The 15,939-nt window shown below is 42.2% G+C and overlaps 1 protein-coding gene across 1 annotated transcript in view; it reads left to right on the top strand.

Moving 5' to 3' along the window:
* Nucleotides 1-14,096: 14,096 nt before the first annotated feature.
* Nucleotides 14,097-15,939, top strand: part of FAM81B (family with sequence similarity 81 member B) — a gene marked incomplete at its 5' end in the record, with an annotated part of 36,305 nt that continues 34,462 nt past the window's right edge. Inside the window, one exon of the mRNA XM_045864267.3 lies at nt 14,097-14,354. Within this exon, the coding sequence (XP_045720223.2) occupies nt 14,097-14,354 (258 nt within the window). The remainder of the gene's footprint in view (nt 14,355-15,939) is intronic.

The following is a 15,939-nucleotide window of genomic DNA, read 5'->3' on the forward strand; positions in this document are numbered from 1 at the left end:
CCTCTGAGAAATGCTGTAAAATCATGAACTTTGGTACAAGGGGAACTTTCTAGTAGTGTCATGTTATTGAATTAGTTAAGTTCATATGGCCAGCTATGTTAAACACTAGTAAGTTATGTATAAAACTGTGCTCTGCTTTCATTTCTCATTGACTGTAATAATCTGACATCCAGGTTTCGTAGAAAACAAAATTACCTGGATAGACTAGATTTCTAGTTTTGGACTTCATTTTTGAAAACTAGTTGTTTTCCCTCAGAAATTAGCATGTTGGAGTAAATTCACTCTGTGAGAACTTCTTTAGTAACTCATCCAATAATCATTGGATATTCCACTTAAAATTTTTCTAAGAATAATCCATGGCTTTGAATTGTCCAAAAAGTTTCTCCTGGCTGTGATAGCAATCTATGAAATGAAGCTCTCTAACGTGATTTTGGTTTTAGTCTCTAGAAATACAGATGGAGCATGTGTAAGTTTAACTGGGCTGATGGTCTATAGTATATATTTTGTTTAAAATTAAAATATTTCTATAAAAATAAGATTGGTAAGACTTACCTATAAAGTAGCTGATGATACATTTTAAACCCATGACCTTTGTTTTAGGTAAGATTATCTCCTACCACAATGTCAACCAAGAATTCTACAGATCTAGTTCAGTATGTTGACACGTAAGTCTGTAAATTGCAACTGGTTTTAACTATTTACTATATTTAATGATTCAGCTAGAGATTAAAGTGCCTGACTAAGATCTTTGAGTTCATATAAACACATTCTCTGCTTTCAGAAGAGACTGCATAAACAACTTCAGAAGATGACCCTCTCTATGCTATTCTCTTCTCTTTGACCAAACAAGCCCATTTTATAGCCTCCTCTTTAAGTACCTTCCATAGGCTCCTATAGATTATGAATCATAGAACATAGGCAATGAATGACATATGCAAAGATCGCATAGAGTTAACTATGACTTTCAAAATACACCAAATAAATCTATTAACATTTTGTTATAAAAACTCAGAAATTTTTGGGCGCCTGGGTGGCTCAGTTGGTTAAGCAACTGTCTTCAGCTCAGGTCATGATCCTGGAGTCCTGGGATCGAGTCCCACATCGGGCTCCCTGCTCAGCAGGGAGTCTGCTTCTCCCTCTGACCCTCCCCCCTCTCATGCTCCCTCTCTCTCTCATTCTCTCTCTCAAATAAATAAAATCTTTAAAAAACAACAGAAATTTTTAAGTATATTAAATGAATCATCAGAAAATTTTGTTTCTGCTGCTTACAGTGCCACACCTGGACCTCATCCAGGGAAGGTCTGCAGAAGAGGGACAACTCTGGGGGCATGGAAATATGATACATTATTGATACATATACAATGTCCAAAAGACCCTTGAATTCCAGTTGGTAAAGGTGGCATCACAGAGGCAATGCATATTCACTTGAGTTGTTTTCTATTTTGTATGTCGAGGGAGGATTTGGTCTGAGGCAACAATGTTTTTAGGGCATTTGGGATTTCATCTCTATATGACCTCAATCAGTCCCATAATGTCTCTTGGCTTTGGTTCTTTCATTTGCCAAACAAAGAGGTTAGTTAGATTAGAAGCTCCCTCGGACCCACTGTAACTTTCAAATGATTCTGATCCTGGGGCATCTGGGTGGCTTAGTTGGTTAAGCATCTGCCTTTGGCTCAGGTCCTGATCCTGGAATTCCAGGATTGAGCCCTGCATCGGGCTCCCTGCTCAGTGGGGAGTCTGCTTCTCCCTCTGCCCTCACCCCGCTCATGCCTTCTCTCTCTCTCAAATAAAGAAGATTTTTAAAAAATAAGATAAAATAATTCTGATCCTAAAATATATATTATGACCGCAGAAGAAATTTATCAAATAAATGAAATGAGTCAATGAGAAGACAAAAATCTAAATACTGGATTTTCATTTTTTTATATTATCTTTAACAATGAAGATGATAAAAATTTTAAACTCACAGATTTTTATTACAATCTGTTCACAATTAAGAGTTTCCCTGATCCTTAGCCAATTGAATTAACACACCACAAATACTTCAACCACAGTATTTCAGCCCCTCTTAACTTGTATTTGCTTATATGACAATAAGGCCATAATTTAGGGAAAATGAAACCAAACAAAGGAAAAGGATTTTTTTAATGTTTAAAAATACAACTGAGGGTTCTAGAGGGGAGGGGTGTGGGGGGATGGGTTAGCCTGGTGATGGGTATTAAAGAGGGCACATACTGAATGGAGCACTGGGTGTCATACGCAAACAATGAATCATGGAACACTACATCAAAAACTAATGATGTAATGTATGGTGATTAACATAACATAATAAAATTAAAAAATACAGTATTTTAATGTTTAAAAATACAATTCGGATTGGTGACTTTTTTCTGAGTGAAGGACAATGAATGTGGTAGGCACAGAAATAATTATTTTACATGGATATATTAGCTAACCTTGCCATCCGAGGAAGAAAGGGAGACTTGTTCCTACCTGAATCTACACATGGTAAATGGAAAATAGAAATCATTCTTCTGATCTGTCAAATTCCAATATGAACCCAAGTGGATTTCTTTAGCCCAGGCTGCTGACCTGCATCCCGGGAGATGACAGAACAAATTCCTGGAAGACGGTGACAATCTTGAAAAGAAATCCAAGGAAATTTTTGCCATTTCTTGGATTCCAGAGAAACTAAAATTAAGACAAGGGGGGAGAAATATTCTCTAATTCAAAGCAAAAGCATAATGAAGATTATCTAGTCCCAGAATTCATTTCTACCTTGATCTCCCCCAAAACCCCTCTCTTGTGGTCTAAGCCATATATCTAGAACTTCTATGTACCACCTGAGATAGTTTTGTTTTGTTTTGTTTTTGATCTTTCCCCTGTGATCTCCCAGAGCAGGCTGCAAGCTTTCAAAAGGCAGGGATGGTATAACCTTACCCCTACAGTACTAGCCTATCGCGGTGCATTGACTATCGATTCCTGTGGAACCATAGTTGATAGACTTAATGTAGAGTCATGGGGGAACAACTGAATCTTTAAGAGTCCTCTTCGTGCAGCAGACTCCTAGGTAGCTGATTAACTGGAAAAGCAAAATGGCACTCGGGCATTTCAATCACAGTGCAGATAATTCATACTGAAAGGTTGAATCCAATAAAATAAACAGAAAAACAACAAATTTTAAAAAAATTGCTTCATCATGGGCGCCTGGGTGGCTCAGTCGTTAAGCGTCTGCCTTCGGCTCAGGTCATGATCTCAGAGTCCTGGGATGGAGTCCCACATCGGGCTCCCTGCTCGGCGGGAGACCTGCTTCTCCCTCTCCCACCCCTCCTGCTTAAATTCCCTCTCTCACTGTGTCTCTCTCTGTCAAATAAATAAAATCTTAAAAAAAATAAAAATAAAAAAATAAAAAATAAAATAAAAATTGCTTCATCCTTCAAGCCATAGTACTCAGTGAGCAGCAACAAATTTATTGATATGCAAACAAGGTACTTACACAAGCAAAAGTCATTATCAACTCATTAAACTGCCTAAATATATATTACATATTCGCAGAGGTTCTGCCTTATAAATCTATATGGGAATATTTATAGGAAATACAAAAAACCAAACACTAACCACAACCAAAAAAAAGTAAAAATCCAGCAAAGATTCATGCTGTGAAGGTTTGCACATTAAAAAGACTGGCAGGACCAAGTGCTTACAGGGCTCTGCTCAGCCTCAGGCAGTTGGAGCTACGCCCACACATTATTAGTACTTGTTAAATGTTAGTCATATTAATAATCCATGGGGCAGGGGGAGGCGGAATGCTTGCAATCATTTATAGGACAGTTATGGTGACATTATATTAAAGGCAGTAAATAATTCTGATTGCCACATGTGTTCGTTGATTCACAATGACAGGGTAGCCCGTGCTTATTAAGCTTGATTGAACAGGAAAGCACCAAAGTCTTTTTTCTTTTTCTTCTTTTTTTTTTTCTGCTGGCAGAAGGAGCACTACATGGAGGCAGGCACCTCAGGTCCACTCTTAAATCCGCCTCTAATTAGCTATGGGACCTTGAGAAAAAGAAAATGTCTTTTCTTTGTGGGCAGTCTCTGCCTCTTCTGTAAAATGGGGTGGAGTTTTAAGTGATGATGAGCAGCCAAAGTCTCAAGGGCTGTCTGTGTTCACAATGAGATCCAGATTTCATTTCCAGGATGCAGATTAGAAAGCTGCCTCTGTTTGCTACTTCTCAACTCTGTTCACAATTTCTCATCAACATTCTTTTATGTCATAACGTAAGTGGCTAAGATTTAAGAACATAGATTATTCCCCCATGGGATTTAATTTTGAATAGAAAACAAATTCTGCTGATAAATCTCTTTTTTATTTTTCTTCAATTGACCCTACTGAAAAAAAAAAAAAATTCTGACCTCTGAATCGAATAATTTCTAAGGTCTCTTCCATCCCTAAAATTCTTTGGTCTTCTAAAACTGGTTATTTACCTTTTATTCACTTTACAAACACTTATTGAGCATTTACTATGTGCTAGGCACTTAGAGAGTCATCAGGGGACAAGACAGACTAAGCCCCCTGGCCTCGTGGAGCTTCCATTCGAGCAGGAGGAAGAGACACGCGTTGTTGGATAACCTGTCAAGGCAGGCTTTGCTGAGAAGTCAGATGTGAGCAAAAATCGGGAGATGAGGGAGCTGGCCATGTAGACGTGTGTGCGAAGAGCAAAATTTCCAAGGCATGGGGGCAAAGATGGCTGGAATGAAAAAGAGAAAAGTATAAACTTGAAGTATCATGCCCCTGGGCCAGTGAAATGAAGTTGTTTGATACTGAGGAGTTGTCCAGGCTGGGTTACAGCCAGTGTGTATCTCAGGAGTTCTCAGGAGTACCCTCTGGGAAGATGAGGGGTCTGGCTGACAGTCAAAGAAGGGTATTTAAAATTTGGATCCATGAAACTATCAGTAAATGAAATAGGCAAAATAAGACATGATTGATGATCTCTCTTGGTGAGTAGAATATGGCATTTGGGGTCTGGGAAGTATTTTTTTTTTCATGGTTTCCCCTCAGTACCATGGCAGACATTTTATTATATCCCCGTGATGCATTGCTTTTCTTGCTACCTGATGAAGACAGATATTTTACAGTACAGGACAGGAGAAAGGAAGACCAAACACTGTTGGTTGAGCTTTCTATGGGCTAGGTCATGTTACCTTGGAGATCTTTGGGGTTTTATTTTGCAACATCCTATCCATCCATGAGGGCAACCGGCTCCCAGGAGAGAAAGTTCAAAACAGTCTGCACAGCTTGTGAAGGAGCGGGCACTCTGGGTTTGTTAGCAAGGATTCTATGACCTGGCAAACCGTCTTGCACCTGGCACAGCTCCCTGGCCCCACTGACCATATTCATTGCTAAAGCTTCCAGCTCTTAGGCCATGGTAATCTCCTCACCTCATCCTCTCAATAACCCTCACAGAGGGAGAGTGTCACTATTTTAACGACAAAGACCCTGGGGTTCAAAGGAGTCAAATATTTGTCCACACACAATACTATGACAGGACCAAGATTCTAACCCAGAAATCTATGTCTAGATTTCCACATGCCTTGCCAGCGATCCGCTCAATACACGTGTGCACACGCACACATACACACACATGCAACACCAGGGGACATTTCACCTGCAGCCCATCCCTGGAGCATGAAAGATGTGATACGACCATAGACTTCTGATCTTCCTCCATGCGGGCCCCTCTGTGAGGTGTGGCCAGCCTGGACCCCCAGCATCTTAGCCGTGCCTGGGAGGCACCATCATCAGCCTCAGTGCAGTCTCTTATTCCTCTCTAGCATCTTCTAGATTCCATCTCTAGCCCCTTGCTATGATGGGTGAGACTCTGGCTGTGGGTAGACACAGCTACAGGAATTGGGCATGACTCACAGCACCCCCCCCCCCCGTATCCGTTAGGGTAGGGGCTGCCCAGATGAAACTCAGTACCTCCCCCACCCCCCAGGAGGCCCTCTGGATTCTTGCCACACGTCGGAGCTTCTGCTCAAGCGAGAGAACTGTGCTAGGGTCAGGTTGAGGCTGGACTCAGTTCTTTAGAGCAGAGAGGGAGCCCCTCCAGCCTCTGGGTCTCAGAGAGGACCCTTAGAACTCCACGGAGAGATACAAGCCAAGCAGAGGAAAGGTGACTGGTAGTTACATAATGTATCCTGAGAAAACACAATGTAACAGGAAGAGCTACTGATTGGTCTAAGCAAAGTTGCTGTGATGCAGGAAAAAAGAGTCAAAAGAAGCAGCTTAAAACGTTTCCCAGCCGAGTTACTGCCAATCTCCAAGCCTCAGATTCCATCTGAATTGAGAAAAATTTTACCTATGTAGTGGTGGGGATGAAATGAAATAATTTTTATGGAAGTGACATGTCCACTATAGGCATTACATGGAAATAAGATTGTGTAATAATATGTTCCTTACATTTGTCCTGGGTTAGGAACTTCCCTTAAGTAATAGACCATCTTTCCTAGGGCTGCCATAATGCAGTCTCATAAACTGGGTAGCTTAAAACAACAGATATTTATTGCCTCACAATGGGAGGTCAGAAGTCTGAAATCAAGGTGTCGGCAGGGTTGGTTTCGTCTGAGGGCTCTGAGGGAGAATCTGTTTCATTCCTCTCTCTTCACTTCTGGTGACAGCTGGTAATCTCTGGTGTTCCTTGGCTTCTAGATGCATCACTTCAATATCTACCACCATATTTGCCTGGTAGTCTCCTTGTGTCTCCATCTTTACATGGCCATCCTCTTATAGGGGCGTCAGTCACACTGGATTATGGGCCCACCCTACCCTATAATCCCAACTAATTCCATCTGCAATGACCTTATTTCCAAATGGTTATATTTTGAGGTACCAGGAGTTAGGACTTCAACATATCTTTTGGTGGGGACACAATTCAGCCCATAATTCCACCTAATAATTACTAATAATCATCGTAAGAACATATGTAAAAGACACTTAATGACATTACAAAGCACTCCAAGTACATTAAGTAAATTGATATCCTTCAAGCAATTGGGTCAGGCGGGAGTCCTGATCTCCACAGGACACAAGGACAGAAGGACAACCCAAGAAAGGTTAAAGATAGGAAGTGGCAGAGACAGCGCTTGAACCCCAGTCTTTGGATTCCAAATACAGTGTTCTTTACCCTAGAGACTCCCATAAACAACACATACACCCCCCCCAAAATAGCCAGGCAATATGGAAAAGTGTCACAAGAACGCTACAAAATGCGATAAGAACTCCAAATATCATCAAAACCATTCGCTGCTGCAGTTTGCACACGCTTTGCCTGTAAGAGCTACCTATCACATCTCCATTCCCGCAGACACTCTGGAACACCCAAATGCCTCCCACAAGAAAGCCAGTCACCGCAGGGGTAGCATTCATTCTGTAATGTCATTGAAAAGTTTACTAATGTGAGGTGTTTCCCTCATACGCTATAACTTGTCACTAGAAATTATCCACAACCAGTCTCCTTCTCCAATCTCTTCTCAGCTACATTCCTATTTCGAGTCCGGTCCTTTCCAGGCTCTTCCATGCAGACCTCACACTGGCACAGCCCTACTGGCTTTGGTCGGCCTCTTCCCAGACTGTACCCATGAAACCGGAGTTGCCTCCCTTAGGGCCCTAGAGCATCCAGTATCACATAAAACTCAGCAACGGAGGCTTCTCTAGCTGCCAAAATCCATGTGCCGGGGTGGTTAGATACAAGCAACAGAGAAACTACAGAAAACATCTTTTCAATTTCATTGTTCCACATTCACTTACAGGTTATTTTTGTGAGGCCTCAAAATGTTCCCTAAAATGTCACTTTATATGTGTATTTTTTGCAGGACTCTAGGCACCAAGAACGGAGCTAGTCATCATAGATCTCACAAAAATGAAAACTGTCTTCAGTTCTGCTCGTCATTGTTCTAGAAAAGGCTTTCAGCTCTCCAATTTTTGCGTCTTGAGTATTACAGGTTGCCAAGATGGTTATCAGAATCTCCTAAGTAAATGTAGTGCTCTACTCACAAGAACAGAACAGGCAGAGAAGTGAGAGGTTCTCTGTGCTGATGCATCTGTCAGCAATAACACAGCTGGTGCAAGTCACACGGAGCCGCAGAGAAATAGAACTCGGAGTTTGTGGAAAATCTGTTCAGATTCCGTTGTCAGCTCCATAGTCAATGATTTATGGAAAGCCCAAATCTCTCTCTGAAAAGGCCCCCTGGGAATTCTTTCTCCTGCCGTTAGTAGCTCCATCTGGACGAGTCTGGAATATTCGGTCATTTCTTTACTTTCACAGTTAAACTTAGATATAAGTCCCACTGATATAACATACTAATAAAACAGTGGGCTTGTTTTTCTTTTTAACTTACTGAAAGAATCAGAGTGGCCATATCTTGTTATTCAGTTTGTAACCATTTGGATGACCTGAGGCTTTGAACCATGGTATCAGGAATCTCTCTTAGGAGATTGAGAATGTTCCTGTGTGAGTTTTTCTGGTGGTTGATTTAGAAAGCTCAACTGAAAAACAGTCTTCTCTTTTGTTACGGTAACGGAAGTGGAAAAATATATGAGCTCTATGTTTATCTTGCAGGAATCATGTAAAGAGAACTAAACAGAGCATTATCTGGTGCTTCATTAAGCCTCATTAATAAATAATAATAAAACGCCCCACCTATAGTAAACCTTAAGCATGAAAAGAAATTTCAGAAAGGAATGCTCTCCGTTTAAGTGTAAAATAACTTCTAAAAATAAACTTTAAAAGCTAACAGAAACCATAGAGTCCACCATTTATATAAGTCAGTTAATGTCCCCAGGGTTGCAGGAAAATATACTTGCAGAGCAGTAGGTGCTGCCTCCCCAGAGGCCTCCTTCAGTGTACCACACGGCAACATCATGGAGCCCGTCATGACAGGCAGGGCCACAGACTGGCATCTGAGGCACAGGCGGCAGCCCCGTTCCTCTGGTCCCTCTGCTGGCTTCCGTCTGATGCCTCATACTCTCTCTGGATACGGTCTTGACACCAGCCAATAGCGCCCCCCGAAGAGTGAGTGAACGTGGGCTGCTCACATCCCTGCAGCTCCGTGGCACTGGTTTCGCCACCTCCACCATGTGCCTCTCACAGGAACTATGGAGCTTCACAACCATACAGCCAAGTAGGCCTGGTAGCCCCACTGAAGGATGAATTTAATTGAAATACTTGGTTGGTCAATGGTGGAACCCATACTCTACCCTCAGTCTATCTTGTCTACCACCTTGCCAAACTGCTTCTGACTACCCACTTGACTTGAGAGCTCATATTCTCTATTTGACGCATCAGCACTTCATTCTATTCTGCCTTGTAACATTCACTGATTCACATGACCCATCTTACATAAATCAATGATGCTCAATATTTAGAAGACATTTAGAAACACCTAAGTGCTTATTTCAAATATGTATTCTTGCGGTGTCCCTCCCAACCTTCGAGATTATGATTGAACGAATCTATGGTAGAGCCAAGGAATCTGCGTTGTAACAACTTCCCTCCCTTCTCCACCCTCATCGTACTAGTTCAAGTTTCTTTATGAGAAATACTGAATTAGACTAAGTTCCTTGAGGGACAGACCACTGTATATTAAGCATGGACTAGAGTAGATATTTAGTACATACTTGCTGACATATTTTTTATTTCAACTGTCATTTTTATTGGTAGATTATTATAGACACAGTGCTTTCAGCTACACATAACACAAACTCCAATCAAAATGGTTGATTAGCTCACATTTTTATAAATCTAGAGTTTGGTTAATTTAGAGGCTTAACATCATCAAGCAGGTGTTTCCTATCCTTCCTCCCTGCCATCCTATTCTCCCTCATGATCACAAGATGGCTTCAGCAGCTCCAGATATCACACACAGACATGACAACATTCAGCAAACAAGTGGGAAGTTTCTTCTTATGTATCTCTTCTTGAAAGCAAAGAAACCTTACCCGAAACACCACAAGAGATCTCCCCTTTCACCGGACTGGCCAGAATCGCTTCACATGCTTCTACTTAAACCACTTGCATCTCAACCCAGAAGGAGACCACCATGATTCACGTGCCCCGCTGAAGGACATGGCAGATGGGAGGATGAACCAAATCAGGCAGAAGTAGCGAGGGTTGGCAGGGTGGCTACAAGGAGTTAACCAACAATATGTGCCACACTGGGAACACCTAAGAGTACACAAATACTCAATTTTGAGAGGAATGCAGCATCATTCACAAGTGTCTGTATGGGGTGGAAGTCTAGGAACCAAACACTCTTTTACTGACACATGCAGGCTGCAGATTGTGGAGAGGCCAGAAAGAAGCACTTGCTCAAGGAAGATCACAAGTATATGTGCAGTCTGCCACTAGGCTATGTGTCACTGTCAGCAGGGCCCGACATCCTCTTCCCTTCTGCCTGTGACTCACACAGCCCATCCAGGGGAGCACCGTCAGCATGCTGGGGTTTTAGAGGAATGGATTTTACATATATATGAGGCTCCATTTGGTAATTTTCCAGAAGAACGTTTTTGAGCCAAATGAGTGGTAGAGGGAATTTAATGAAACCCTCAGCAAAGCCTTCTTTGTGCAGGGGCAAGGAAAGAGGAGCTTCACCTCGGCTGAGGCTGAGGCTACTTTATACTGCCCAAGAGATGAAACTGTAAACCTTGAGGCTCTCCCAACCTGTAGCTTTATGGCACCATTCCCGCCCCCCGCCCCCCATTTCCAACAACTCAGCCTTAAGGGAACAAACAGTCCAGCTAGAAAAGACAGTCAGTCAACAAATATTTATTGACTACCTACTTCATGTCAGGCACCCTTCTCAGTGTTGGAGACCGTGTGGAGAACAAGTTAGATAAAGCCCCTGCCCACAGTAAGCTTTTAGTCTAGTGATGGAGGGCAGAAAATAAACATAAGGAAGTAAGATAATTTTAGATAATGACAAATGCTGGGGAGAAGATGAAATGGGGTATGATGATAGAAAGTGACTGAGGAAGGGTGCTTGGGTGGCTCAGTCGGTTAAGCATCTGCCTTCTGCTCAGGTCATGATCCCCAGAGTCCTGGGATCTAGTCCCGCATTGGGCTCCTTGCACAGTGGGAAGCCTGCTTCTCCCTCTGCCTGCCGCTCCCCCTGCTTGTGCCCTCTCTCTCCCTCTGACAAATAAATAATAATTTTTAAAAAAGAAAGAACGAAAGTAACTGAGGAGTAGACTTGTCTGAGGAGGGGATACTGGATTTGAGATAAAAAACGATGAGAAGGAGGCAACCATGAAGTGACTGCAGTGAAGAGCATTCCAAGCAGCAGGAACAGCAAGTGCCTAGGCTCTGGGTGAGGAACTAGTTTAGCATGTTTGCGGGACAGAAATAAAATCCATGTGGTTGAATAAGAGTGAATGGATGGAAGAGTGGGAGGAGCTGATCTTGGAAATGAGAGAAAGGATTTTATTCTCAGAAAATGGATAAGCCATTGGAGGGTCTTAGACTTTTAGAAGACCACTCTAGCTGCTATGTAGAAGATGCACTTTTTGTTCAGACACAGAAGTAGAGGAGATAATAGTGGCCAGGACCAAGAAAAGAAGAAAGAACTCAGGAAAGAGTGGATATGGAGCCTAGGGACACTTCTATGTGTCTATGTGTCGTTTCTGCTGCCACTCTAAGAGATCACATGAGTAGCATTAATCAAATTGTGTCCCCTGCTTCTGCTTATTATCTCTTGGAATTATAGGAATATAGGAGAGTTAAGCTTAACATTTGATTTTGGAGTCACACAGATGAGTTTCAAATTTTGACCCTGACATATTTGAATTGTGTGACCCTTTCTTCTGTCTGGTAAATTTCCTCATTCCGGTCTCCCAAATCACTAGTTCATCCTTCAGCTATTTCCTCTGTCATATTTATCCCACCTTTTTTTTTATTTAGACTATTATAATTTTATGCCTAATATTTCTAGTTTACTTTTTTATGTTTTCCAGTTTTTTGTTTTCATTCTGCTAACATCTTCCCTTCTTTTATTGTTTACTAGCCTTTTAAAAAATGTCTTGTCGGGACACCTGGGTGGCTCAGTCCATTAAGCATCTGCCTTCGGCTCAGGTCATGATCCCAGGGTCCTGGGATCGAGTCCTGAGTGGGGCTCCCTGCTCAGCGGGGAGTCTGCTTCTCCCTCTCCCTCTGACTGCCGCTCCCCCTGCTTGTGCTCTTTCTCACTCTAGCAAATAAATAAAATCTTTAAAAAAATTAAAATACAAATAAAAAATGTCTTGTTGCATATATCTTACTATTTCTCTTACATGGGAAAACCCAGCAGATTATTTGTGGGCTAGTTGGTTTTGGAAAAGACTGTGCTCCTCAAATGTCTTGCTATTTTGGCCCAGGAATTAATTTCCCTGGGGGTTGTCAACTCCAGTAAACTCAGGGGGCAGGGTGTGGATGAGCCCCAGGCACAGTAAAACCACAATCAACCACTCCTCATCTTACAAAATAACTTGCCCTGTCAGGTCTTCACCTTTGCTCCACAGGAAGAAGTAACAGTAGGAGACCAGTTGCTTTTCCACCCCTGGGGCCTGTGGGTAGGATGGTGTAAAAACAAATGCCCAAGGTCAGTTGCTCCCCAAGTTTTTTGTTACTGTTGTTTCAGGTTCTTACCAACGCAGGCCTTCTGCCTTGCCTGATCTAACTCTTGAGGACACTTAAACAAGAATCTGAAATTTCACACAGATAGAGCATTTGTCCCAAGGCTATCAAGGGGAAGAAGCAAAAGCAGAACTACACCAGTCCTTCTTCCGCATTTTACTCTCCCCCAGCCTCCCTGAGCTATCTCTTGCCCTAGGCCCGAGGAGCCATCTGACTGAGGTTGGCTTGCCTACGAAACAGGCTCTGAGATGGAGATTGGTGAACAGAAGGCTCACATGGAGTGCTCTGGGGTCACTGTCGGGAAGGGAAGGAAACAGAATTGGGAAGAAAGAAAAGTATCATGATACGATTCCACAGGGAGCTCTGAAGCTGGGACGGTCCTCCCAAGTTGTTCTGAGATAGAGCAGGCGTGCCAAGCCTTCATTCTCACATGTTGACCTATCACTAAGTTCAAGCTGCCCCAGGAAGTGGGCATAGCGCTGGACAAAAGTGACTCTCTTCACCAAGGCTGTTCCCAGAGAAGCTGTTAGCTGAGGTCTGTCAAACTGGCAGCCCTCCCAACGCTTGGAGAAATAAGCCCCTCCTTCCCGAAAAGGAAGCTGGGGGGCACATAATGGCACCCAATACACCACCCTACTGTACACATTCACCAGCTTAAAATAATCCCCACAGCACAAGGGTTTTTCAAAGTTTTCTAAGTTTCCTTTCTAGATCCTCCAAGGTTTTAGGAGGCAGAGAGGATAGGAAGCCAGCAGTCACGACAGGTCAGCATTTTGGTCAAGACCATAGTGAGCCCAGGAAATTTTACTCCGGAGGGACTGTGCAACTCATTTCCTTTCTTCAGAGAGTAGGTCACAAAAACAAGCAAAGTAAATTCAATAAAGGAAAAAAAAAGGACAAAACAAAAGTAGCTTGTCCTTTAAGAAGCTTATCTGTGAAGGGAAAGAGGAATATAATAATGCCAGTAGAGGTTATCAGGATCTTACATGTTTCTTTACCCTAATACTAACGAGCCCTAGCCTTTCAGTTTCTTTTTCTAATTTACTGTGTTTACTTTTTCGCTGAACTTCTGATTCTTTTGTGAATCTCTGCCTTTGAGCTATCATTTCTCCCACCTTAGAAGGCAACACTCTCTTCAGTCGAATTTTCAGGCATTAAATTTATATGGATCTAACTGGCTTGTTAGAATAGCGGGTAAAGTGTGAAATGATTCCTGCTTAGGAAACATGAAAAATGCATAACGTAAGACCAAGGCAGAAGTCAGATCTTCTTAGATGAGACGCAAACCAGGATTCTAACCAGGCTGGGGCTTAGGATCCTCCCAAACTTCCAAACTTCTCACAGGGGAGACAAGCCTGTAGTAGAAATGAAGATGCAAGTTCTGCTTCTGGCTCCTCCTACTCATTCTTGTAACGCCCCTGGTGTTGTTTCTTTTTCCTGACCAGGGGTCATTCGTTCCTTCCTGTGATTCCAAACACCCAGAGAAGTCAGCTAGAAGACAGACTGAACAAGCAGGAGCGCACCATCGCGTTCCTCCTTGAACAAGCCTTCCGCATCAAGGATGACATCTCTGCTTGTCTTCAGGGGACCCACGGCTTTCAAAAAGAGGAATTGCTTGCCAGGAAGCTACTGGAAAACCACATTCAGACCATCACCAGCATCGTCAAAAAACTCAGCCAAAATATTGAGGTAGTTCTTTATTTTCCTTATGTTGACATCATTGTTTGACAACAATTATCAACCACCAATATCATCTTTCAACTATAGAAATGAGACACTATGGCTTCAGTTTAAGTGATTATAACATGTTGCCCCAGAGGAAAACAGTTCAACTTTTCTTTTTCTTTTTTTTTTTTTTTTAAGATTTTATTTATTTATTCATGAGAGACAGAGAGAAACAGAGGGAGAAGCAGGCTCCCAAGGAGCGGGAAGCCCAATGCGGGACTCGATCCCAGGACCCTGGGATCATGACCTGAGCCGAAGGCAGACGCTTAACCATCTGAGCCACCCAGGCGCCCCCAGTTCAACTTTTCAACTGCTCATTTATGCCAAAAAGTAGAAGGAAATTCTATTCAAAAAGCATTTAGTGTCTATTCTGTGACAGCAGAGAGAATTGTTTAACAGTATGTCAGATACATTTTAATCTAAATCTCCAAGATTCTTTTCACGTAATCATCAAAAAATCTTAGTGAACTTTTAGAAGGTATTTTATTGGTATTTAGCACATGATGAATTGACCCCTAAAAAGTCAGTGCACTTCTCAAAAGTGGTCAAAGGTGTTTCTAGGCATAATAGTGTTAAGAAAGTGACAAGAGGTTAGCGGCTCAGTGCTTTTGAGATAATGACAAAATCAAGGACAGCACTAGTGCTCAAATAAGATACCAATTTAAAAGTCAAAACTTGCTGGTAATTAAAAAGAAAATTGCATTCTCCGAAATATCAAAATGGGGGCACCTGGGTGGCTCAGTTGGTTGGGCGACTGCCTTCGGCTCAGGTCATGATCTGGAGTCCCGGGATCGAGTCCCGCATCGGGCTCCCTGCTCGGCAGGGAGTCTGCCTCTCCCTCTGACTCTCCTCCCTCTCGTGCTCTCTGTCTCTCATTCTCTCTCTCGCAAATAAATAAAATCTTTAAAAAAAAATAAAGGTGAGGGCGCCTGGGTGGCTCAGTCGGTTAAGCGACTGCCTTCGGCTCAGGTCATGATCCTGGAGTCCCGGGATCGAGTCCCGCATCGGGCTCCCTGCTTGGCGGGGAGTCTGCTTCTCCCTCTGACCCTCCCCCCTCTCATGTGCTTGCTCTCTCTCATTCTCTCTCTCTAAGTAAATAAATTTAAAAAAATTAAAAAATATATATATCAAAATGGTTCTAGGATGTTCTATATTTTCATCCGGGTGGTTGTTACATGGTTGATTATATTTGTCAAAATCCATCCAGATACACACTTTGATTTGTACCTTTTAATACATACTAATTATACCTCAATAAAATACTCTTCATATTAAGGGGGGAAAGTTTCCAGATCTCTAGAAATCTTGCTAAGAATTTCTTTTCCTAGAATAATTGATTGTTGTAGATTAGCTCTGAAAAAAAGACAAAACATTTTCTAAAAACTGTAAAATCTCAAAATATTTGCAATCCTGTTGAGGGGTTGGCATATATAGGGAAAATGAGGAGGGCTGGTCTGTGTAGTAAACTGAATTAGAAAATATTGTAAAGTCTGTAGATAACATAGTTAAAACATTATCAAGAAGAAACTAATAGGCTACCTCTAGTAAA

The sequence above is a fragment of the Mirounga angustirostris genome, unplaced genomic scaffold (genome assembly GCF_029215605.1).
Source record: "Mirounga angustirostris isolate CCGP_5_RB_7025 unplaced genomic scaffold, mMirAng1.0.hap1 SCAF_7, whole genome shotgun sequence".
NCBI lineage: Eukaryota > Metazoa > Chordata > Mammalia > Carnivora > Phocidae > Mirounga > Mirounga angustirostris.